The 25,536-nt window shown below is 34.7% G+C and overlaps 2 protein-coding genes and 2 pseudogenes across 2 annotated transcripts; 1 reads left to right on the forward strand and 3 right to left on the reverse strand.

Moving 5' to 3' along the window:
• Window positions 1-2,081: 2,081 nt before the first annotated feature.
• LOC133859179 (7-deoxyloganetin glucosyltransferase-like) lies at window positions 2,082-5,217 on the reverse strand (annotated as a pseudogene).
• Window positions 5,218-8,506: 3,289 nt separating this feature from the next.
• LOC133860727 (7-deoxyloganetin glucosyltransferase-like) lies at window positions 8,507-10,240 on the forward strand. Its single transcript, XM_062296333.1, has 2 exons — window positions 8,507-9,068; window positions 9,168-10,240. Exons 1-2 carry the CDS (start codon window positions 8,549-8,551, stop codon window positions 10,097-10,099), a joined length of 1,452 nt encoding a protein of 483 aa, XP_062152317.1. The 5' UTR covers window positions 8,507-8,548; the 3' UTR covers window positions 10,100-10,240.
• Window positions 10,241-10,400: 160 nt separating this feature from the next.
• Window positions 10,401-11,841, reverse strand: LOC133859185 (secreted RxLR effector protein 161-like). Its single transcript, XM_062294514.1, has 2 exons — window positions 11,354-11,841; window positions 10,401-10,443 (listed from the first exon to the last, which is right to left on the reverse strand). The coding sequence occupies exons 1-2, from the start codon at window positions 11,839-11,841 to the stop codon at window positions 10,401-10,403; spliced, it is 531 nt and encodes a 176-aa protein (XP_062150498.1).
• An 8,851-nt stretch (window positions 11,842-20,692) lies between these two features.
• Window positions 20,693-23,748, reverse strand: LOC133859191 (7-deoxyloganetin glucosyltransferase-like; annotated as a pseudogene).
• Between the last annotated feature and the right edge of the window lie 1,788 nt (window positions 23,749-25,536).

Consider the following 25,536-nt stretch of genomic DNA (forward strand, 5'->3'; position numbering starts at 1 on the left):
AATTTTCTCCAACTTAGTATATTAAATTGACCTGTATCCAAAATGCATGTGATTCTCACGTACTACACATGTTAGTTTAATAGGTAAGTTTGAGAAATTTCCTCATTCCCAGTTTAGAGAAAATATTTATTCAAATATTAAAGAGTACTTAAAAAAGAAGAAGATTGAAAGAATGATATGCTTTCCCATTTGTCAAATATTAAGATTTCATGAGTTATTTCTCTTCCAAGCTCAAAATGATTTTTCTTTTAGAATAGTGCTATCATGGTCTTAAAAAATAGTATTATATGATTTAAATGCAGTGAGCATTATTAGAAGGACATAAATTTGCATGAATCCAAGGAGTAGGCACTACAGGAAAAACGGTTTTGGCGACCATATTTTTAGCGACAACTCAAATGTTGTCATTGTTAATCACCTATTAGCGATGACAATTTATAATCGTCACTAATTTTACAAAAAAATAAATTAATGTCAACGACAACACTTTGTGATTGTTGATATCTCGTCCCTAATATACCGGCACAAAAGTCTTGTCCCCGCGTGCAGTGACGGAGCCACATTAGGGCTAATGGGGTCGTAGACCCACAAACCCTTAAAAAAAATATTAAAAAAAAAAAAAGAAGTATTTTTAATGGAAATTTTGAACTTGTCCCCGCATACTTGTCAATTTTTTATTTATTTATTATTATTTTTTTTAAAACAAAATCTCTTAAGAAAGTCTATGTTGTTAGTGAGCCATAAAAGAACTTTTATGGTGAGTTATATAGTTTTAGTTGCATTAAGCAGTATTTTGTACTTAGAAAATAATATAAGATTCGTATAAAATTAGTTTCTAAGATGTTAATTTCGAGAGATACAAGTAGAAAGAAAAAAGTTGAGAAGTAATGCTATATACTATATTTATTTTATTCCAACATAAAATGACGTGACAACTTCAACCAACTCTTAAATAATTTTTTTATTTTATTTTAATAACGATGGATCGAATGGTTAACTTATTATATGATTTATTCCATGACTATTTCTATTTATATATATGTTTGTTTCTATTCTATGATTGTTCATTTGTTAGTTATCAACCCTGATTATCTCTTATGAGGATAGATTTTAATGATAAAACTTTAAATCTCAAATAACATCTTTCTAAATCTCTAATTGTGAAATCTCAAGAGTTGAAGTTGAGGAACTTTATTATTATTATTATTTATTTTAAATTACATTTATCATATTTTTAATTGGTCCTTACAATAATAAATTTATCGCTCCGTTACTATCCACACGAAAAGCCACACAACAGTGTTTACAACATATAGAGTAAACAACGACTTGTAGCATAACACTTGAATCACAGTACTGTGCGCCTCATTGGGGATGCATTTGATGTCTCCTTCTAATCTTAGATAACATGTTTTAGATAAGGGAGATAGAGAACCCTCAGTTATCCCCTGTTCTATAGTGTGCGAACAAAGTATAATTTAAAAATCTCCATTCTCATGGACACAACTTCATCAAACTCGAAAGGGGTTGATTATTATCCTATTCTGGGGGCGAACCTAAGAGAGAAGACAGCAGTGAACAGTGGTGAATGAGAAATTTTGGAGATCAAAAGCACTTGAAGATGGAGAGCTAGTTTAGATGATTGAAGAAATTCAAAGCAGGCCATCAGGCTTGCATGATTTTATATGGCTTATCACATTTTGTTAATTAGTACAAAAAAATGGGATGTCATGTCATATTCCCGTTGATGTAGAGGCATTTCAAGAGTCTTAATGGCTTTCTGGTATGGAATTATTAGATTTTGTAAATGATGTCATTTATGTTCATATTCAGTTTGCCTGGATTTTATTCATTAAAAAAAAAAAAAAGAATTGCTTTCATTTTCTCCATGAAAACCATAGTAAGTCAAACCCTTGGCAGCAATCAAACTATTGTAGCAAGAAATCTTTCTATTGGAATCAGAGCATACCCAAATTTCTCAATGATGATACTTCTTTCATTATTATTTATTTTTATTTTTTTATAAGTAATAAGTCAATTACGTTAAAAGCGTGAGGCGTCCTAGTACATTAAGAGTATAAAAAAGGAAACCCTTTTCGTCATTGTCACTTTTTTCTAAAACATCTAGCCTTTTGATAAAAGCACTTCATTTACCAACTTGTCTAAGTTGATGGATGAAGACCCATGTGGACCAGTGGCCTCTTCGGCCAATTTTTTCCACTCCATGACCTTTTTCTTCATTTTATTACCCTTGTTTCCCTCCATCAACTCTCTCACAATCTTCTCCACTTTCCCTCTCTTGGCACCATTATCAATCTCCATGCCAATGCCCCATTCATTGCAAGCATACCTGCAATTTGTTTGTTGATCCCCAAAGAATGGCCAACAAAGCATGGGCACTCCTGCACAAACACTTTCAATAATTGAATTCGATCCACCCGCAGTGAGTTAAGAACCCTCCAATGGAGGAGTGGTTCAGCACCTCCTCTTGAGGGCACCAACTAGCTATTAGTCCTCTTCCTTTAATTTCTTCCAATAACTCAGGTGTCAAAATCGATGAATCACCAACAACTAAATCAGGTCTAATTATCCACGGAAACATGAACTTGTTATTTGCAAGTCCCCAACCAAACTCAACCAGCTGCTGTGGTGTCATGACAGTAATGCTGTCAAAGTTCACATAAATCACTGAGTTAGGTGCCTTAGAGTTGGAGTAACGTAAGAAAGAGGACTAGAATCTTTCTTGTGTCCTTTTAATGTTATGTGGCTATTAAAATTATCATTAGAGTAAAATTTAATAATAATCATATGAAATTTTATAGTGATTTTAAAAGTCACATGGCATTTAGGATGACAAAATGATGACTTTTTTAGTCCTCCTTATAACATTACTCATAAAAAGTTCCATGTTTAAAAGGTGAATAACTACTTCCAACTATTTTTCATATATGTGATACGATAGAAATTTCCTCTAAAATGTGTTGGAGGAATTTTTTCTAATCCAATTTATAAAACTGTAGCGTATTCCTTTACATGCGAGAAGTACATATTTTTTTATTAATTCTATTGAAAAACCATATGACTCTCAAATGCTAATTAAAAATTGATGTAATTCTTAAATGCGAAGGGACACATGACAGTTTTATAAATTGATCAAAAAATAAAATAATAATAATAATAATAATAATAATAAAATACATGTACTTTTTCCATGTTCAAGAAAAACATGGTAGTTTCATAGACTATATTGGATAAAATTCCTTCAATCCAATTTGAAAGAAATTTATATACATATGCTCTTTTTTTCTTTTTTCTTTTTTTTTTTTTTCTTTTTTCTAATTGAATTAGGTAAAGGGTTACAGGGATTGATTCTTCTCACTCCTGATCCGAAAGGAAGAATGAGTAGGTAATCCTAAAAACGAAAATGGGGTGAACTTCCAAACAATAGACACAGTATAAACTAAAATAGTACGAAAATAATTACAACAGATAGGAAATTGGTTAAACAAGTGACACGGTTTTCTCAAGGGGCCGCACAAGACAGTTACAGAAGTAAAAAGGGCACAAATTAAGACGAACATATTTGAACCCCCACTTGGAACCAGTAACAACCACCGAAAAGAGGCTGAAGCCGAATATGCACTGTCATAGTCCGATGTAAGGACTGCATGAAAGAGCAGAACCAACTCAAATTCAGTTACAAAAGTCTCTACAATAAGATCAAAACGCCTAAGAGCTGAGAGACAGCAACCCACAAACCAAACAAGCAGCAAAATACAGAAAGAGCTGCAAAACACAATGAAAATAAAAATACAGGAAAAAAAAAAAAAAAAAAAAAAAAAAAAAAAAAACCCCACAAAATAATAGCACCAATGGAGGGCAGGACGAAGAACGGAGGAGGATGGCAGGTCGGACAAACCCACTCGTCAGTGCGTGAAGACCATGTGCCGGTAGTGGCGGCCAGAGTGAAAGGAACAACTGAAAATGGCCGGAAACAACAACGAGGGAGGAGAGGAGCCGCCACACACAGCAAAAGAGGCCTCACGCATCGAGATGTGTTGTACACGCGCCGGCGAGTGAGTTCCACTTGTAGGCGCGTGTTGGCCGGATGATGTCGTGGTTGGTGGCAGTGGAAAGCGATGAAGCCCAAAAGTACGATGGAGTGGTGCATGAGTGAGTGAGGCATATTGAATTTGATAGATTTGATTTTGAAAAACTCAAATCTAAAAACTTCAAAAAGGGAGTATAGCCGTGGCTTGGAGCAGATGGACAAGGCTGAAACCGAAAACCCAGCGGAGCGAAAGGAGCGGGGATGAACGGCGGTGGAGGTAGAGCCACCAGAGCTGTTGAACTGTGAGAAAGAGACACAAGCGAAAAGAGAGAAGATGAAAAAAAATGGGGGAAAGGAGGAGGGAAAAAACAAAACTCTTTCCCTCCTCATACGGAACGGTCGTACGAGGAGGTGGCGAGCCTTCTACATGATAAAGCCTAAATGGCTACATTTTGCTCTTATTTTTTGGTAATATTTACAATATAGCAGGCTCTTACTTATAAAAGAATTATATAATACAAATATACTTCAACTACAATTAGGTAATAGTCTTCAACTGTGACTACGTGATAGATTTCAACTGTAGCTAGGTCACAAACTTCAATAGTGACGAGATGATAGTTTTCAACTGTAGTTAGGTCATAGTCTTCAACTGTAACTTGGATTCTTATACTCTTGATATACTTTAACAAAATGAAGTAAAATAATAATAAAAATTATCTAGTACGTATGAGAGCCAATTCATTGTTCGTCCTATAACGAAAATTCATGATTTGCCTCCTCTACTGGATTGGAAACAAAACTTGATAATAAGCAAATTTAGCTATTTTGAGACATTTAACGACTAGCTTGCTAGAGATATTCTAATATATATTGATATACAAATAAGCATCCAACCAATCAGCCTTGAGATGAGAAAGTTGACCAAACTGCAAACCTTGAGGGGCTGAGCGAACCAACAAACCAACAAAGTGACAAACCAAAAATTTAGATAACAATGGGAGACGAGGGGCATAAGATAACTTCCATGCCACCTCATCTCAATTGTCCTAAATTATTTATGAATGGGAAGAAATTTTACAAATGACATACCTCATTAGATGACACAAATTTGACACCACGCCTGACCAGGATTGCTCCCAATCAGAAGATGACACCGAGACCATATGAGAAAAAACACTTCCCATTAGAAAAGGAAGACAACTGGGTTATTCACATTTGGTTTGATGGTAAGAAGCAAATTAAAAGCTAAGAATTGGTAATTCTAAGCCAAAGCAAAAGTGGTTCGTATGTACTTGGCAAAAGGGAACAATTCCTTATCGATCTTATATTCTTTCCGGTATATATATATATATATATATTTTAATTGATTCAGTAAAAAGGTTACAAGGAATGATATTTCCTAATCTTCATTCGAAAGGAAGAAGGAATAAGAGATCCTAAAAGAAAACAAACAAAAATTGGAAAAAAGGGTTAAGCTCCCCGACTTAACTCCATTATTCATTTTTTTTAGAGCATCTCCACTATTCTTGCATAATATTTTTCTCATAGCTATAACTCTCTAATTAGAGATACTAGCACAAAACCAATTCTTCATTATAATTTAATTTCAAAATTTAAATGCATTTCTATTTTACTTTTTATTATAGGTTAAAAAAGACATGTAAAATAATATATCATATGATTCACTTGAAATACATGGACCGGTTCAGTTTTACTTAAATGACAGGTTTTCTACTTAAATGATTGGTTTAGTTCAATGTTTAAAAAAATATTTAAATTGCAAAAAACTAAAATATAAAATGGGTTTATATATAGAAGTATTAACTACCGTACGAATTTATTTATTTTCTACGAAATATGGGAAAGAGTGAAGGGGGATACGAATTAATAATTTGAAAGCGTGACCAATGCATGTTTAATTTACTGTTACTTTTTGTGGAGTTATAGATTAATTTAAGCTAATTAATCTCTCGTGTTCTCGCCTAATTATGACCTGGAAGTGATTCTGGACCAAGCAAAAAGTCTGTCATTAAGTAGATGATATAATAAATGCGTGCGGAAAATAAGCTGATATATCGTGTTTCAATTGTTTTAATAAGACCGATGATCAAATTATCAACGTTGATCAACACACATGGGCAAGAAGTCGGCCATCTATAGTTTTCAGCTTACTGGCTTGTAGCAAACGTGTCCAAATAATCGGTACCATGGAGAATATATAGTGGAAAACAATCAATTTTCTATTGCACAATTTGCACGTACTTTGACATTGACCTTAAACGTCTGTCCTCGATCTTCGGAGGGTGATTTGTTGGTTTCAGTCAATGCCAATCTCTTTGGGGTGGATTCATTGGATGAATCTTCATAATCATATCGCCTATTTGTGGTTTAGGGTTACCTTCACGGCCTGAGTATGACAATGCATTTTTGTATTTAAATATGAAACCAAAAATTGATTATGAGGGTACAAAGGTCCCCCATAGCTTGATGGTATGAGTTCAATGGAAGTTACGTGACGATTGAAAAAGGGGCAGTATTGCTGCATTTAAGAATGGGATGCCCATCATTTTATTTTGTTTTTCTTTAACTCAGGTTGCCCACTTTGTCAGTTTGAGTAACATAGCTAGACAATGACAAACAAGATCAAAAAATAATCCATGGACGAAGATGAATTTCAGTAAAAGATGTGAAGTAAAAAAATAGTCAAATTCATTGAGGATAAAAGTTTTTCTCCCAAAATATATATATATATATATGTGTGTGTGTGTGTGTGTGTGTGTGTGTGTGTGTGTGTGTGTGTGTGTGTGTGTGTGTGTGTGTGTGTGAGATTATCGCACGTGTACATTTTCAAAATAGAGAACATTCTATCATTTGGAAGTATCATCGAAAGCCATTTATTGATTTGCCAATTCAAATCAATTCAGATCTTATCATATATACTTTGAAATGACATAAGACAAACATAGAGGTGATGTGCAGCATTAAAAGTAGGAGTTTTGTCCTTATCATTTATAGAAGATAAGGACGACTCAAAGGCAATTTGAGGACTTCATACAAAAAAAATGCTTTCAAATATATTTATTATTAATAAAACTGAGAAAAAACACTAATTGGGCGGCCATGCCATCCATAATGTGCTCCAATATAACTGAAGGACTTAGACCGGAAAAGAAAATTACAAAACTAACGTTATCACAAATTCACTCGAGTGAAGGTATAACGCTCTATATCTCTCTCGCAACACCTTACTTGAGCGACCATCGATATTGAGTGAAAAATTTATCACAGTTTTGCTCAAGCATCCCTCAAGTGATAGTCAAGCAGAATATCAGCATGGTGGCAAAACAAAAACGAAAACTTTTTAAGTAGTAATTAAAAACAAAATTTTAAAGGGTTTATTTCATTAAAAATAATAATAATAAAAACCTATAGTTTTGAAGGATTTTTTAAAATTTTGGTGGAGTTACTGCCCTTGTATCCTCGTTTGCACAATGGATAAAACTATTTAATTACATATGATGGTATTAATGAGTACGTACTATGAATTATTTTTATTGTTATTACGTTAGCTCCTAGCCTCCAGCTAGCTGTTTACCGAGTATTTTGAAACACGATATATTTTGCCAAAAGTAACATTTTTCAAAATTTTTGATAGTTTGATGGGTCAAAGTACGAGCCGTGGTAGTTTTGAAAGCCATTTAAAAAAATGATAATAATTTGAGGGGTTAAATTATATTTTTTGTAAGAGGAATTATGCCAACGCCGCTACAAGTCTTCAATCTCATTTTATCTCTTTTGCTGGCGTTCATGGTCCAAAATTTTGGCCATGTGATCAACTGCATGTGAGGGTGTTGTTTTCAAAGATATGGGCCCTGTTTGAAAACCCGCTTGTCCTTTCCTCTCCTAGGGTTTTTTTTTAGAATGATTGAAAATTAAAATAAATGTGATATAAAGTTGATATAATTTATATGGAAAAGTGAAAAAAAAAAAAAAAAAAAAAATTGTATTTTAGTGAGTTTTTTATTTAAAAAGTAATAAAAAAATGTTGATGTGATATAAAAAATAAAAAAAATAAAAAATATTTTAAAATTTATACTTTCTTTTAGAAAAGATAAAGGGAAGGGAAAAGGTGATTTTCAAACTAGCAAGAACGTAGTGAAGATCGGATACTTCGACCCATTATTGTATTGCTGTCGCTTTCAAAAAGCAGAGATACAACAACAAATACACGTTTGCAATGACGTCGTTGCTAATTTCACATCCTAGCCAGAAAACACGTACTAATAGACAGAACTGTGCATGTGAACAGTCCTATACATATCAACGCATGAGAAAAATAATTTCTCCTTCTAAGTGTGGACCATCAAAACAAACAAAGTTAAAAAAAGTGGGGCTCATTAATTGAAGGATAAATAATATCTTTCAATTCGATTTATTATCAATTGCAATGGACGTGCATATCAACATACACACATAGCAGAAAGAGAGAAGGAAATGGATTCCAAGACAGTAGAAGCTACTGATAAGCCTCATGCAGTTTGTATTCCATACCCAGTTCAAAGCCACATAAAGGCCATGCTGAAATTTGCAAAGCTTCTTCACTGTAAAGGTTTTCACATAACCTTTATCAACACTGAGTTCAACCACCAACGCTTTCTGAAATCTAGAGGCCCCAAGTCCTTAGATGGCTTGCCTGACTTTCAATTCAAAACCATTCCAGACGGCCTTCCTCCATCGGATACCAATGCCACCCAAGACGTTGATGCTCTTAGCGAATCCATTATGGAAAACTTATTGGCTCCATTTTCAGACATTCTCGTCAAACTCAACACTGCAACTTCAAACAATCTTCCTGTGACTTGCATTATCGCAGATGGTTTCTTGCCATTCACTCACATTGCTGCTCGAGAACTTGGAATCCCTATTGTATTGCTCTTCACGGTCTCTGGTTGCAGTTTAATGGGTTTTATGCAGTTTCCTCGTCTCAGGGACAAAGGCCTCACACCCCTTAAAGGTATAACTCCCTACTGAAAGTCTGAAATCTTGGATTATATAATATTATGATTGAATACAAGTTTTAATTTCAAACTAAAAACATCATTTGTTTTTGCAGATGAGAGTTATCTGACAAATGGGTATCTAGACACAGTTCTAGACTGGATTCCAGGTATGAGAGACATCCGATTGAGGGATCTCCCAAGTTCCGTTCGTACTACAGATCCAAATGACCCTGTCTTCAAAGTGACTATTGAAGTAGTTGAGAGAGCTCCTGCAGCTGCAGGAATTGTTGTTCACTCATTTGATGCATTAGAGCAGGAAGTTTTGAATGCTCTCTCCTCTATGTTGCCTCATGTATATGCCATTGGCCCTCAGCAACTACTACTCAATCACTCACCCAATGACCCTCTGAAATCAACTGGGTATAGCTTATGGAAAGAAGAAACTGAGTGTCTTAATTGGCTTATCTCTAAGGCACCTAACTCAGTGATTTATGTGAACTTTGGCAGCATTACTGTCATGACACCACAGCAGCTGGTTGAGTTTGGTTGGGGACTTGCAAATAGCAAGTTCATGTTTCTGTGGATAATTAGGCCCGATTTAGTTGTTGGCGATTCATCGATTTTGCCACCAGAGTTATTGGAAGAAACTAAAGGAAGAGGACTAATAGCTAGTTGGTGCCCTCAAGAGGAGGTGCTGAACCACTCCTCCATTGGAGGGTTCTTAACTCACTGCGGGTGGAATTCAACTATGGAAAGTTTGTGTGCTGGAGTGCCAATGCTTTGTTGTCCATTCTACGTGGATCAGCAAACAAACTGCAAGTATGCTTGCAATGAATGGGGCATTGGCATGGAGATTGATAACGGTGCCAAGAGAGGGGAAGTGGAGAAGATTGTGAGAGAGTTGATGGAGGGAAACAAGGGTAAGAAAATGAAGAAAAAGGTCAAGGAGTGGAAAAAACTGGCCGAAGAGGCCACTGGTCCACATGGGTCTTCATCCATCAACTTAGACAAGTTGGTGAATGAAGTGCTTTTATCAAAAGGATAGATGTTTTAGAAGAATGTGACAATAATGAAAAATTTGGGTTTACTCGGTTACCAATAGAAAGTTTTCTTGGTGCAGTTAGTGTTGTAAGCAAAATATATAAAATAAAATGCTATATAATAATAAACAGCAGAATTGTAAATACCTCTAGCCATATTTTGTTTCAGCTCGATGAAGAACGAAGAATTAAGAAATTTTCTGCAATACTAAGTATTCTGAAAAGACAAAAATTTAGAGAGTTCTTCTGGCTTGTGCCTATATGTGTGCTAATAGATGGATACACAAGGCTCTTTATATAGGTAGGCTAGGGACCCTCGTTATTAATTAGATGACTGATTATTTTCCTCCTATCAAGAAGAATAAATCAGAAAATTAATATAAAAAACCGTTTTAAACCGTTATGATTTCATATAACTTAATGTGGAATAAATCATATTTAATCTTTATATTAAATAATTACCGTTATGATAATTATTTAAAATTCCAACCGTTACAATAAATTAAATAATTATCGTTATGATAATTATTTAAATTCCAACCGTTACAACGAATTAAATGTGTCTAAAGGACACATGTAATTTCTTACATTCTCCCACTTGGTCCTTATGACACATATAATTCCCTAGATGTCCGGTTCTTCAATATGATTATCACTTTATTTATTCCAACCATTCATGAAATTCTCCCACTCACATAAGGAATACTACACATGAATCATGGCGGTAAAACTTTATATAATAAGTCGTCCCTTCCATGTATTACATATAAAATATTCCTTAAATGAGTACTATATGGGCAATCAAACTTTATTAATAAACTTCCTATAAGTTATTCGGGTCCAACTTTAATTTTATCCCCATGGATAATGTAACATATGTTACTTATAAAAAAAAAAAAAGATAATATAACAAATGTGCACAAACTTTATTAATAATAACTTGATGTCTATAGACAAATTAAAAAGAACTAAGTACAAAATGAATCAAAGAGTCTCATATGCTCCACATGACTTTTAAACAGCTTTACCGGTAAACCTTTAGTTATAGGATCCGCAATCATCAATTCAGTACTGATATGAGCACTTCATTTCTTTTGATGTTCTCTCTCACACGAAGATACTTGATGTCGATATGCTTACTTCTGCTTCCACTTTTATTATTCTTAGAAAAGAATATGGTAGCACGATTATCGCAAAATATCTTGATTGGTCTCGCTATAGAATCGACAATTTTGAGACCCCCAACAAAATTTCTTAACCATAGCGCCTGTGTAGTGGCTTCATAGCATGCAATAAATTCTATTTCCATTATAAATGTAGCAATTATAGTTTGCTTGTTACTTCTCCAGGATATAGCCCCTCCAGCCAAGAGAAAGATATACCCTGAAGTAGATTTTCTACTATCTACACATCCAGTAAAATCTAAATCTGAATACCCAACCACCTCCAAATGGTCAGTGTGTCTGAATGTCAAACCGTAGTCCTTTGTTCCTTGCAAATACCGCATGACTTTCTTTGCAGCTTTCCAATGTTCCATTTCTGGGTTACTTTGATATCGACCCAACATTCCAACTGCCATCGCAATGTCAGGTCTAGTGCAAACTTGTGCATACAATAGACTGCCAATTGCAGATGCATATGGAATGTTTTTCATCTGCTCCTGTTCTAATGCATTTCGGGGACATTGATCATTACTGAATTTGTCTCCTTTAATGATAGGTGCTACAGAAGCCGAACAGTTCTTCATTCAGAATCTTTCCAAAACTTTTTCAATGTAGGCCTTTTGAGACAGTTTTAATATTTTCTGTTTTCTGTCTCTGTGAATCTTTATGCCAATGACATAAGAGGCTTCACAAAAATCCTTCATTTCAAAATTTTGAGAATGAAACTGTTTGGTTTCATGCAGCAAACCTAAATCATTACTTGCAAGTAAAATATCATCTACATATAGGACTAAAAATATGACTTTACTCCCACTGACCTTAAGGTATATACATTGATCAACAAAGTTCTCAATAAAACCAAATGAGGTAATAACTTTGTGAAATTTAATATACCATTGACAGGAGGCTTGTTTTAGTCCATAAATAGATTTGTTTAGTTTGCAAGCTTTCTGAGTGTTATCATCAAAACCTTCAGGTTGTTTCATGTAAACCTCTTCTTCAAGATCCCCATTCAGAAAAGCTGTTTTCACATCCATTTGATGTAGCTCTAGATCAAAATGAGCTACTAATGACATAATTATCCTAAATGAATCCTTCTTGGATACTGGAGAGAAAGTTTCATGATAATCAATACCTTCCTTTTGTGTGAAACCCTTGGCCACAAGTCTAGCTTTATATCGTTCAACATTACCAGAAGCATCCCTTTTGGTTTTGTAAACCCATTTGCAGCCTATGGCTACAGCTTTATCTGGTAAGTCAACAAGATCCTAGACTTGATTTTTAGCCATGGATTCCATTTCTTCCTTCATGGCATTTAACCATAATGTGGAATGTTCCCCACTCATGGCTTGTGAAAATGAATTTGGATCATCCTTAGACCCAACATCAAAATCAGACTCTTGGAGGTATACAATATAATCACTAGAGATTGCTGGTCAAATTATTCTAGAAGATCTTCTTAATCCGACTTCCTCCTCATTTTGAGGGGGTTGAGAAGGTTCAATATGAACTTGTTCTTCATGAGTTGAATATTTTGAAATTGATTGTGGTTTAAGGCAATCTGTTTGGATTTCCTTAAACATAATCAAACGTCCTTTAGATAAAGGAGCATCGGTCAACTCTTGTGCTTCCTCTAATTCAATCCTTTGAGGATAAGCACTCCCACTATATTCAAGATCTTCTAAGAATTTTGCATTCATAGACTCAACAATTCTAGTATTATTAGAATGACAATAAAACCTAAATCCTTTGGAGTTGACTGCATAGCCGATAAAATGACCGCTGGTTGTCCTTAGGTCTAATTTCTTTATATTTGGATTGTAAATCCTCACTTCAGCAGGACAACCCCATATGTGTAAGTGATTTAAACTTGGTTTCCATCCATTCCATAATTCAAAAGGTGTCTTAGGGACAACCTTGGATGGTACCCGGTTTAATATATACACAACAGTTTTTAAGGCTTCACTCCATAAAAATAAAGATAACTCAGAATTACTGAGCATACTCCTTACCATGTCCATAAGTGTGTGATTTCTTCTTTCTGCAACACCATTCTCCAAATCTAAAATATAACCTGTTTTCAAAATTAATCTAAAGGTCCCAACTGCTTCCACATGTGAAAACAACTTGTTTCCGGAATAGACCCGTTGCTTATTGCTTGCCGGTTTCCTTGTGTTGAGAAAACCCTGCATTGTATTAACAATATGGATTGTAGAACCAGAATCAATCCACCATGTATTACAAGGAGCCTCAACAAAAAAAAAGATTCATGACATACTAGAGATATGATATTACCTTTCTTTTCAAGCCATCTTTTATACTTTTGGCAATCCTTCTTCATATGCCCCCCTTTCTTGCAGAAGAAACAAGTATCCTTATTGTCAATTTTCTTATTTGACAATTTGATATCTTTCTTGAGATGTAGGACACTCTTGCCTCTTTTACTCTTTCCCTTATCATGAGTAGCCACAAAGTGAACACTTTGTGGTTTCTCCTGCTTTAGCCTTTCCTCCTCCTGAACACACATGGTCAGAAGTTCATTCACTGACCATTTATCCTTATGTGTGTTATAGGATATCTTAAAAAGAGAGTACTCAATCGGGAGTGAGTTCAAGATGAAATGAACTAAGAAGGAATCAGAAATATCAACCTCTAGGGACTTCAATTGAGCTGTCATGTCTCTCATTTCCATAATGTGCTCTCGCACACTTCTGGATCTGTCAAAAGTTTTACTTGAGAGTTTCTTCATTAGAGTGCTTGCTAATGCCTTATCGGAACTTACAAATTGTTCCTCAACGGCCCGCATGAACTCTGTTGCCTTTTTGCATTCAGGGATAGAACCCCTAATGCCCTTAGTTACGTGAGACTTCATAAACATGAGACTTAGGCGATTAGATCGCTCCCACTTCTCATGCTTCGTAACTTCTAATTGCGTACTAGTATCCGTAAGGGTAGGTGGTTCGTCCTCACGGAGCGCCAAATCAAGTTCTAAACACCCCAAATAGAAGAGTAAATTTTCTTTCCATTCAGAAAATTTTTTCCCATTAAGCATTGAAACAGTACTTTCTAGAATAGTTGTAGTAGAAATAGCTGCAATAATCAATGAAAAATTTTAATGCTATGAAACTTTATTTTAAATTAACCAATGCTAATTTAATAGTAAATAGTAAATTTCAACCTACCTGTGAGCAAAGGTTGCATCACGCATGAAATTTACCCTTTATTAATAAGATTAATAAATTTAAATATTAATAAATAAAATTCTCCGTACATGTGGGCCTAAGAGAAATTTTATTTTTAACATTAAATTTTATTATCTTATTCTAATTAAGTCATAAAAATAAAAACTTCCCTGTGGGGATTAGCAATTAAATTTATGAATTAATGAATTAATAAAACTTATGACCCAAATGGTCTTAGTAATCTTAGATCCTTTAGAGAGCCTAAGTTCTAAACCCCATAATAACCCAAAAGTTTATATATATATATATGGGCTACTAGAAATGGGTTGGTTTTTTTTTTTTTTACTGTTTCGGGCTTGAGTTGATACAAACCCATTAACCCGAAAAAACCTTAACCCCTGCGCCGTTACACTCCTTCTTCCTTCTGATTTCCTTTTCTTTTTCCTCTTGCGTCGGCCGCCATTCCCTTCCACTCTGCCACCTCATGCAATGGCCATGGAGGGCCGCTGCTCAACAGACACGGCGACCCATGTCGTCGTTTGTCCAAGATCCAGGCAGCCCCGCAAAGGCTGCTTGTATCGGCGTCGAGAAGAAACTGCCGAAAGCGGCCTTTCCTCAAACGGAAATGGCGCCGACTTACTTTATGCGGCGAAAACCCACTCAACTTAATGCAGTTTTTCGCCAACACTGGAAGAGAAGGGGCTTCGACCGGAATTTATGGTGGATTTCACGGCAATGGGTAAGAGCCTATTTTCTTAGGTTTTACTCCAAAGTGTCCAGAATATGTGAAGAAACAAAACATGTGCCTAACAATTTCTTTATTGTTATTATACAAAGCAGGATTTACACTGTTGGGAAAACATGTTTTACAGTGTGCAATTATCCAGATAATTTCACGACAAATCAGTGTGGGTTTCTATGCATAAATAGTTTTACATGCTTTACAGTGTTCACGCTTTTCTTAAACATTTTTAGGCACATATGCAAAATAGTAAAACAGTACAAAAATAAACAATAAACAGAGATAAATTTTTATGCACATAAAATTTACACAATTCAATCAACGAAGAATTTCCCAAAACTAAAAGCTGAACAAATTGGCATAGAGGTTGGTTAATGACACAACATTGTCCGTTTTTGGCTCCCCAAACCAGACTTCCCAGGAGATCACCCATCCTGGGATTGCTCTCGTAGAAGCACGCTTAAGTGCGGAGTTCTGATAGGTTCATAACCATCACGGCTTTAAAACATGTTGTATCATAAATGGTGCATTTATACATATAAGCAGATCTTCATTCCCAGGCGATGTGGGACGTCACAATCACCCCTTCTTTGGACCCAGCGTCCCCGCTGGCGTCCCTCATTGGGCTTGTGCACGCTCTCACCATCTCAGGCTGGGCAATGGCTCTGATACCATTTGTAAGCAAAATATATAAAATAAAATGCTATAAAATAATAAGCAGCGGAATTGTAAATACCTCCAGCCATATTTTGTTCAAGCTTGATGAAGAACGAAGAACTAAGAAATTTTCTGCAATACTAAGTATTCTGAAAAGACAAAAATTTAGAGAGTTCTTCTGGCCTATGCCTATATGTGTGCCAATAGATAGATACACATGGCTCTTTATATAGGTAGGCTAGGGACCCTCGTTATTAATTAGATGACTGATTATTCTTCTCCCATCAAGAAGAATAAATCAGAAAATTAATATAAAAAACCGTTTTAAACCGTTATGATTTCATATAACTTAATGTGGAATAAATTATATTTAATCTTTATATTAAATAATTACCGTTATGATAATTATTTAAAATTCAACCGTTACAATAAATTAAATAATTACTGTTATGATAATTATTTAAATTCCAACCGTTACAACGAATTAAATGTGTCTGAGGGACACATATATAATTTCTTACAAGTGTTTGAATGCTGCCCAAGGGTTTGACTTGCTAATTGCTATAGTGTTCATTGGAGAAAATCAGCCAAATTTAATATGAACGTAAATGACATCATTTACCAAATCTAATAATTTCATATCAGAAAGCCATCAAGACTCTTGAAAGGGGCCTCTACCTCTTGCCTATTCTTTGGATTCAATTGCATAATCTTTATTAGTATTCTAATAATGGTTACTGCATTTAAATTATATTATCTTTTTAAAACCATGATGGCACTACTCTAAAAAAAAAAAAAAAAAAAAAAAAAAAAAAAAAAAAAAAAAAAACCTCGTAAAATCTTAATATTTGACATATGGGAAAGCATATCATTCTTTCAATATATCTGCTTTCTTTTGTGTAAGCACTCTTTAATATTTGAACCAAGATTTTCTTTCTCTTACCCACTCTATCAAACTAGCATAATTGGTAGCTTGTGAAAATTACATGCATTTTGGACACATGTTAGTTTAATAAACTAAATTAAAAAAAAAAAAAAAAATCTTTTAGATAAAAGCATCCACTAAACTTTTAAGATACAACATCATTTACCAAAGTTTAGCAAACATTCACATGGGTAAAGTGTGGATCTTACATATCTAATAGTTGATTTTTTTTTAAAAAGTTTTATGGGAAAAGGACATAAGAAGAATAAATAACAGTTCTCATCAAAATATAATTAATGAGTAACTTTATAAGGAGGCCGGATTAGAAAATCCTCATTGTGTCCTCTCAAATGTCATGTGATTTTTAAAATCACTATTGAATTTGATATGATTATTATTAAATTTTGATTCAATGATGATTATTAAAGTCACATGACATTTGAGAGAACACAAGGAGAGCTTTAGTCCTCCTTCTAGCATTACTCAATCTCACCAAGATGTTGAGGCCTTTGAAGAAGTCTAAACGTGGAATCACCAAAAGATGGAGGGAGGATTTAGCAGATAATTTTTTGTAACAGACATAGCCTTTTTTTTCTTTTGAATTGGAGGAATTGAGAAATGTTATATACCACACGATTATTTTACGATTATCCCACAATGCTAACGTAGCAGTTGACTAATCTAAAAGTTGGTTGGGATTGTCATATGAGTATTGTGGGATAGTTGTGTGATAAAAATATGTTTCTAGCATTGCTCGGAGGAATTTTCTCCAACTTAGTATATTAAATTAACATGTATCCAAAATGCATGTGATTCTCACGTGCTACACATGTTAGTTTAATAGGTAAGTTTGAGAAATTTCCTCATTCTCAGTTTAGAGAAAATATTTATTCAAATATTAAAGAGTACTTAAAAAAGAAGAAGATTGAAAGAATGATATGCTTTCCCATTTGTCAAATATTAAGATTTCATGAGTTATTTCTCTTCCAAGCTCAAAATGATTTTTCTTTTAGAATAGTGCTATCATGGTCTTAAAAAATAATATTATATGATTTAAATGCAGTAAGCATTATTAGAAGGACATAAATTTGCATGAATCCAAGGAGTAGGCACTACAGGAGAAACGGTTTTGGTGACCATATTTTTAGCGACAACTCAAATGTTGTCATTGTTAATCACCTATTAGCGACGACAATTTATAATCGTCACTAATTTTACAAAAAAATAAATTAATGTCAACGACAACACTTTGTGATTGTTGATATCTCGTCCCTAATACCGGCACAAAAGTCTTGTCCCCGCGTGCAGTGACGAAGCCACATTAGGGCTAATGGTGTCGTAGACCCCACAAACCCTTTAAAAAAAAAAAAAAGTATTTTTAATGGAAATTTTGAACTTGCCCCCGCATACTTGTCAATTTTTTATTTATTTATTATTTCTTTTAAAAACAAAATCTCTTAAGAAGTCTATGTTGTTTTTTTATTATTATTATTATTTTTGAAGAAGAAAGTCTATGTTGTTAGTGAGCCATAAAAGAACTTTTATGGTGAGTTATATAGTTTTAGTTGCATTAATCAGTATTTTGTACTTAGAGAATAATATAAGATTCGTATAAAATTAGTTTCTAAGATGTTAATTTCGAGAGATACAAGTAGAAAGAAAAAAGTTGAGAAGTAATGCTATATACTATATTTATTTTATTCCAACATAAAATGACGTGACAACTTCAACCAACTCTTAAATAATTTTTTTATTTTATTTTAATAACGATGGATCGAATGGTTAATTTATTATATGATTTATTCCATGACTATTTCTATTTATATATATGTTTGTTTCTATTCTATGATTATTCATTTGTTGTTTATCAACCCTGATTATCTCTTATGAGGATAGATTTTAATGATAAAACTTTAAATCTCAAATAACATCTTTCTAAATCTCTAATTGTGAAATCTCAAGAGTTGAAGTTGAGGAACTTTATTATTATTATTTTTTATTTTAAATTACATTTATCATATTTTTAATTGGTCCTTACAATAATAAATTTATGGCTCCGTTACTATCCACACGAAAAGCCACACAACAGTGTTTACAACATATAAAGATTTGGAGAAATTGAAGAGAGAGAAAGTCTGAGACTTTTCTAGAAAGCGAGGGGGAAGAGCGTTCTTGTCGTCCGGGGGGGGAGGCCTCTCGCCTCCTCCTCCCGGTCTTGTTTTTTGGTTTTTGATTCCCTTGGCCGTTAGAGCCTGAGTTTTATTCACCCTGGGTCGTTTACCCCAGTGGTGGTTGTTTTGTCTCCGTGCCTTTAGGGCTGCCGGAGTGTTTTCCTCCCAGTGTAGCACTGGTGGAGGTTGTGTGTTTTTGCTTTGTTTCTTTCTTTTCTGTTTGTTTTTGTCTTTGTTGGTGCAAGCAGAGGCTTTTGGTTGCTGGTTCATGGGGACAGATGGGTGTTGGAGAATGGCCGGTGGAGATGTCATTCAAAGTCAGATCTATTAGCCTCGACTGGCTATTTTTCGACAAGAATCTTCCTATGGCGGTCTTCGGCTTCCTCTGGTCTCGACGGTCACTTGGCGGGACCGTTTGCGCTCTCCTGGTCGGCGCGTGATCTGCACACGCCAAGGGTCTTCTTCCTGGCCCTCGCGCGTGCGGGTTACGACCTCTTTCTCCGGCTTCGCCAGGTGCAGATCTGGACCTCTGAAGGTCGTCCGTTGATGGGGGGGCTCCCGGAGAAGTCGACTGCTCAGTCGAGCGGGTTTTTTCGGCGGTCTGTTTCCTGGCTTGTCTTCCTGAGTTTCTCCTTGTTGTTGTTGTATATTCTTTCCTGTTTCACAGTCTACCGGTTTCCGGTAGCTGCTTTAAGCTAGGGTTTCCCCTGGCTTAGTGGTTAGTAGGTTCTTTACCTTTTAGCCACGTCTCTCGGCCTTTGGCCTTGGTTTAGATTCGCCTTCGGGCGGTTGTAATTGTCTTCTTTCTATGTATTTGTTCTGTTTCTTGTAACCAGTTGTTTGTTTTCCGGGCGTTTGTTCCGGCAATGAAGAAGAAGGCTTTTACGTTCAAAAAAAAAAAAAAAAAAAACAGTGTTTACAACATATAGAGTAAACAATGACTTGTAGCATAACACTTGAATCACAGTACTGTGCGCCTCATTGGGGATGCATTTGATGTCTCCTTCTAATCTTAGATAGCATGTTTTAGATAAGGGAGATAGAGAACCCTCAGTTATCCCCTGTTCTATAGTGTGCGAACAAAGTATAATTTAAAAATCTCCATTCTCATGGACACAACTTCATCAAACTCGAAAGGGGTTGATTATTATCCTATTCTGGGGGCGAACCTAAGAGAGAAGACAGCAGTGAACAGTGGTGAATGAGAAATTTTGGAGATCAAAAGCACTTGAAGATGGAGAGCTAGTTTAGATGATTGAAGAAATTCAAAGCAGGCCATCAGGCTTGCATGATTTTATATGGCTTATCACATTTTGTTAATTAGTACAAAAAAATGGGATGTCATGTCATATTCCCATTGATGTAGAGGCATTTCAAGAGTCTTAATGGCTTTCTGGTATGGAATTATTAGATTTTGTAAATGATGTCATTTATGTTCATATTCAGTTTGCCTGGATTTTATTCATTAAAAAAAAAAAAAAAATTGCTTTCATTTTCTCCATGAAAACCATAGTAAGTCAAACCCTTGGCAGCAATCAAACTATTGTAGCAAGAAATCTTTCTATTGGAATCAGAGCATACCCAAATTTCTCAATGATGATACTTCTTTCATTATTATTTATTTTTATTTTTTTATAAGTAATAAGTCAATTACGTTAAAAGCGTGAGGCGTCCTAGTACATTAAGAGTATAAAAAAGGAAACCCTTTTCGTCATTGTCACTTTTTTCTAAAACATCTAGCCTTTTGAGAAAAGCACTTCATTTATTTATCACTTCATTTACCAACTTGTCTAAGTTGATGGATGAAGACCCATGTGGACCAGTGGCCTCTTCGGCCAATTTTTTCCACTCCATGACCTTTTTCTTCATTTTATTACCCTTGTTTCCCTCCATCAACTCTCTCACAATCTTCTCCACTTCCCCTCTCTTGGCACCATTATCAATCTCCATGCCAATGCCCCATTCATTGCAAGCATACTTGCAATTTGTTTGTTGATCCCCAAAGAATGGCCAACAAAGCATGGGCACTCCTGCACAAACACTTTCAATAATTGAATTAGATCCACCCGCAGTGAGTTAAGAACCCTCCAATGGAGGAGTGGTTCAGCACCTCCTCTTGAGGGCACCAACTAGCTATTAGTCCTCTTCCTTTAATTTCTTCCAATAACTCAGGTGTCAAAATCGATGAATCACCAACAACTAAATCAGGTCTAATTATTCACGGAAACATGAACTTGTTATTTGCAAGTCCCCAACCAAACTCAACCAGCTGCTGTGGTGTCATGACAGTAATGCTGTCAAAGTTCACATAAATCACTGAGTTAGGTGCCTTAGAGTTGGAGTAACGTAAGAAAGAGGACTGGAATCTTTCTTGTGTCCTTTTAATGTCATGTGGCTATTAAAATTATCATTAGAGTAAAATTTAATAATAATCATCTGAAATTTTATAGTGATTTTAAAAGTTACATGGCATTTAGGATGACAAAATGATGACTTTTTTAGTCCTCCTTATAACATTACTCATAAAAAGTTCCATGTTTAAAAAGTGAATAACTACTTCCAACTTTTTTTCATATATGTGATACGATAGAAATTTCCTCTAAAATGTGTTGGAGGAATTTTTTCTAATCCAATTTATAAAACTGTAGCGTATTCCTTTACATGCGAGAAGTACATATTTTTTTTTTATTAATTCTATTAAAAAACCATATGACTCTCAAATGCTAATTAAAAATTGATGTAATTCTTAAATGCGAAGGGACACATGACAGTTTTATAAATTGATCAAAAAATAAAATAATATTAATAATAATAAAATACATTTACTTTTTCCATGTTCAAGAAAAACATGGTAGTTTCATAGACTATATTGGATAAAATTCCTTCAATCCAATTTGAAAGAAATTTATATACATATGCTCTTTTTTTCTTTTTCTTTTTTTTTTCTAATTGAATTAGGAAAAGGGTTACAGGGATTGATTCTTCTCACTCCTGATCCGAAAGGAAGAATGAGTAGGTAATCCTAAAAACGAAAATGGGGTGAACTTCCAAACAATAGACACAGTATAAACTAAAATAGTACGAAAATAATTACAACAGATAGGAAATTGGTTAAACAAGTGACACGGTTTTCTCAAGGGGCCGCACAAGACAGTTACAGAAGTAAAAAGGGCACAAATTAAGACGAACATATTTGAACCCCCACTTGGAACCAGTAACAACCACCGAAAAGAGGCTGAAGCCGAATATGCACTGTCATAGTCCGATGTAAGGACTGCATGAAAGAGCATAACCAACTCAAATTCAGTTACAAAAGTTTCTACAATAAGATCAAAACGCCTAAGAGCTGAGAGACAGCAACCCACAAACCAAACAAGCAGCAAAATACAGAAAGAGCTACAAAACACAATGAAAATAAAAATACGGAAAAAAAAAAAAAAAAAAAAAACCCCACGAAATAATAGCACCAATGGAGGGCAGGACGAAGAACGGAGGAGGATGGCAGGTCGGACAAACCCACTCGTCAGTGCGTGAAGACCATGTGCCGGTAGTGGCGGCCAGAGTGAAAGGAACAACTGAAAATGGCCGGAAACAACAACGAGGGAGGAGAGGAGCCGCCACACACAGCAAAAGAGGCCTCACGCATCGAGATGTGTTGTACACGCGCCGGCGAGTGAGTTCCACTCGTAGGCGCGTGTTGGCCGGATGATGTCGTGGTTGGTGGCAGTGGAAAGCGGTGAAGCCCAAAAGTACGATGGAGTGGTGCATGAGTGAGTGAGGCATATTGAATTTGATAGATTTGATTTTGAAAAACTCAAATCTAAAAACTTCAAAAAGGGAGTATAGCCGTGGCTTGGAGCAGATGGACAAGGCTGAAACCGAAAACCCAGCGGAGCGAAAGGAGCGGGGATGAACGGCGGTGGAGGTAGAGCCACCAGAGCTGTTGAACTGTGAGAAAGAGACACAAGCGAAAAGAGAGAAGATGAAAAAAATGGGGGAAAGGAGGAGGGAAAAAACAAAACTCTTTCCCTCCTCATACGGAACGGTCGTACGAGGAGGTGGCGAGCCTTCTACATGATAAAGCCTAAATGGCTACATTTTGCTCTTATTTTTTGGTAATATTTACAATATAGCAGGCTCTTACTTATAAAAGAATTATATAATACAAATATGCTTCAACTACAACTAGGTAATAGTCTTCAACTGTGACTACGTGATAGATTTCAACTGTAGCTAGGTCACAAACTTCAATAGTGACGAGATGATAGTTTTCAACTGTAGTTAGGTCATAGTCTTCAACTGTAACTTGGATTCTTATATTCTTGATATACTTTAACAAAATGAAGTAAAATAATAATAAAAATTATCTAGTACGTATGAGAGCCAATTCATTGTTCGTCCTATAACGAAAATTCATGATTTGCCTCCTCTACTGGATTGGAAACAAAACTTGATAATAAGCAAATTTAGCTATTTTGAGACATTTAACGACTAGCTTGCTAGAGATGTTCTAATATATATTGATATACAAATAAGCATCCAACCAATCAGCCTTGAGATGAGAAAGTTGACCAAAACTGCAAACCTTGAGGGGCTGAGCGAACCAACAAACCAACAAAGTGACAAACCAAAAATTTAGATAACAATGGGAGACGAGGGGCATAAGATAACTTCCATGCCACCTCATCTCAATTGTCCTAAATTATTTATGAATGGGAAGAAATTTTACAAATGACATACCTCATTAGATGACACAAATTTGACACCACGCCTGACCAGGATTGCTCCCAATCAGAAGATGACACCGAGACCATATGAGAAAAAACACTTCCCATTAGAAAAGGAAGACAACTGGGTTATTCACATTTGGTTTGATGGTAAGAAGCAAATTAAAAGCTAAGAAGTGGTAATTCTAAGCCAAAGCAAAAGTGGTTCGTATGTACTTGGCAAAAGGGAACAATTCCTTATCGATCTTATATTCTTTCCGGTATATATATATATATATATATATATATATATATATATATATATATATATATATATATATTTTAATTGATTCAGTAAAAAGGTTACAAGGAATGATATTTCCTAATCTTCATTCGAAAGGAAGAAGGAATAAGAGATCCTAAAAGAAAACAAACAAAAATTGGAAAAAAGGGTTAAGCTCCCTGACTTAACTCCATTATTCATTTTTTTTAGAGCATCTCCACTATTCTTGCATAATATTTTTCTCATAGCTATAACTCTCTAATTAGAGATACTAGCACAAAACCGATTCTTCATTATAATTTAATTTCAAAATTTAAATGCATTTCTATTTTACTTTTTATTATAGGTTAAAAAAGACATGTAAAATAATATATCATATGATTCATTTGAAATACATGGACCGGTTCAGTTTTACTTAAATGACCGGTTTTCTACTTAAATGATTGGTTCAGTTCAATGTTTAAAAAAATATAGATTCACGCCACGTGTCATAATTTTAGGCTAACTCTAAGTTAAAAATCGACTTATATATATATATATATATATATATATATATATATATATAGAGAGAGAGAGAGAGAGAGAGAGAGAAATATAATTTAGTCCCCCAAACTACCAAAACCTTTGAAAAATGCTAATTTTGGCAAAATATTCCTATAATACCCCTGCTACGTGTCATTTTTCAATTTAAAAATTAAAAAAATTTAAAATAATCAAAAAATTTAAAATAATAAATAAACTATTTTTTTTTTTTAAAAAAAATATGGGTGTTTGGGGTGGCGTTATTTCCCAACCGCGATCCGATCTTCCCGACACCCTTCTGGTCATCATCCATTTCTCCATTAGAAACCGATCGAGGTCTTCCACAATGATGATAGACTTGCTCGTCGTTTGTAACAAAAGAAAATTCAAATTGAAATCATTCATAATCTTCGAAAGATCAATATCATAAACATCGAAGGATAGAAAATTAGCCATGTCTGCATTTATGTCTGCATTCGGAGAGACAGGGACAAATTCACTGAGCTGCAGGCGTGCATCGTGCCCAACGATAATGCTGGAAAGCAGTATGTCATTCGGTCGATCACAATATTTTTTTAAAAATAAAAAAATAAAAAATTAGATTTTTTTTGTTTAGTTTTTAATTTTTATAAAAAAAAAATTATTTTTAAAATTTTATTATTTTTGAATTATTTTATTATTTTTGAATTTTTTCGAAATTTTGAATTTTTTTTTATTTTTTAATTGAAAAATGACACAAGACACATGATTATGGAAATATTTTGCCAAAAGTAACATTTTTCAAAAATTTTGATAGTTTGATGGGTCAAAGTACGAGCCGTGGTAGTTTTGAAAGCCATTTAGAAAAATGATAATAATTTGAGGGGCTAAATTATATTTTTTGTAAGAGGAATTATGCCAACGCCGCTACAAGTCTCCAATCTCATTTTATCTCTTTTGCTGACGTTCATGGTCCAAAATTTTGGCCATGTGATCAACTGCATGTGAGGGTATTGTTTTCATAGATATGGGCCCTGTTTGAAAACCCACTTGCCCTTTCCTTTCCTAGGGTTTTTTTTTGGAATGATTGAAAATTAAAATAAATGTAATAT

This window comes from Alnus glutinosa, chromosome 2 (genome assembly GCF_958979055.1).
Source record: "Alnus glutinosa chromosome 2, dhAlnGlut1.1, whole genome shotgun sequence".
In the NCBI taxonomy this organism is placed as follows: Eukaryota; Viridiplantae; Streptophyta; class Magnoliopsida; order Fagales; family Betulaceae; genus Alnus; species Alnus glutinosa.

Excerpts from the sequence above, each read along its gene's own strand:
- LOC133860727 (XM_062296333.1), top strand. The coding sequence starts at position 8,549 with ATGGATTCCAAGACAGTAGAAGCTACTGATAAGCCTCATGCAGTTTGT. Across the intron at positions 9,069-9,167 it reads AGGCCTCACACCCCTTAAAG|ATGAGAGTTATCTGACAAAT; the intron begins GTATAACTCCCT and ends TTGTTTTTGCAG.
- LOC133859185 (XM_062294514.1), bottom strand. The coding sequence starts at position 11,841 with ATGAAGAACTGTTCGGCTTCTGTAGCACCTATCATTAAAGGAGACAAA. Across the intron at positions 10,444-11,353 it reads GCCACTACACAGGCGCTATG|GAGGAAAATAATCAGTCATC; the intron begins GTTAAGAAATTT and ends TCTTCTTGATAG.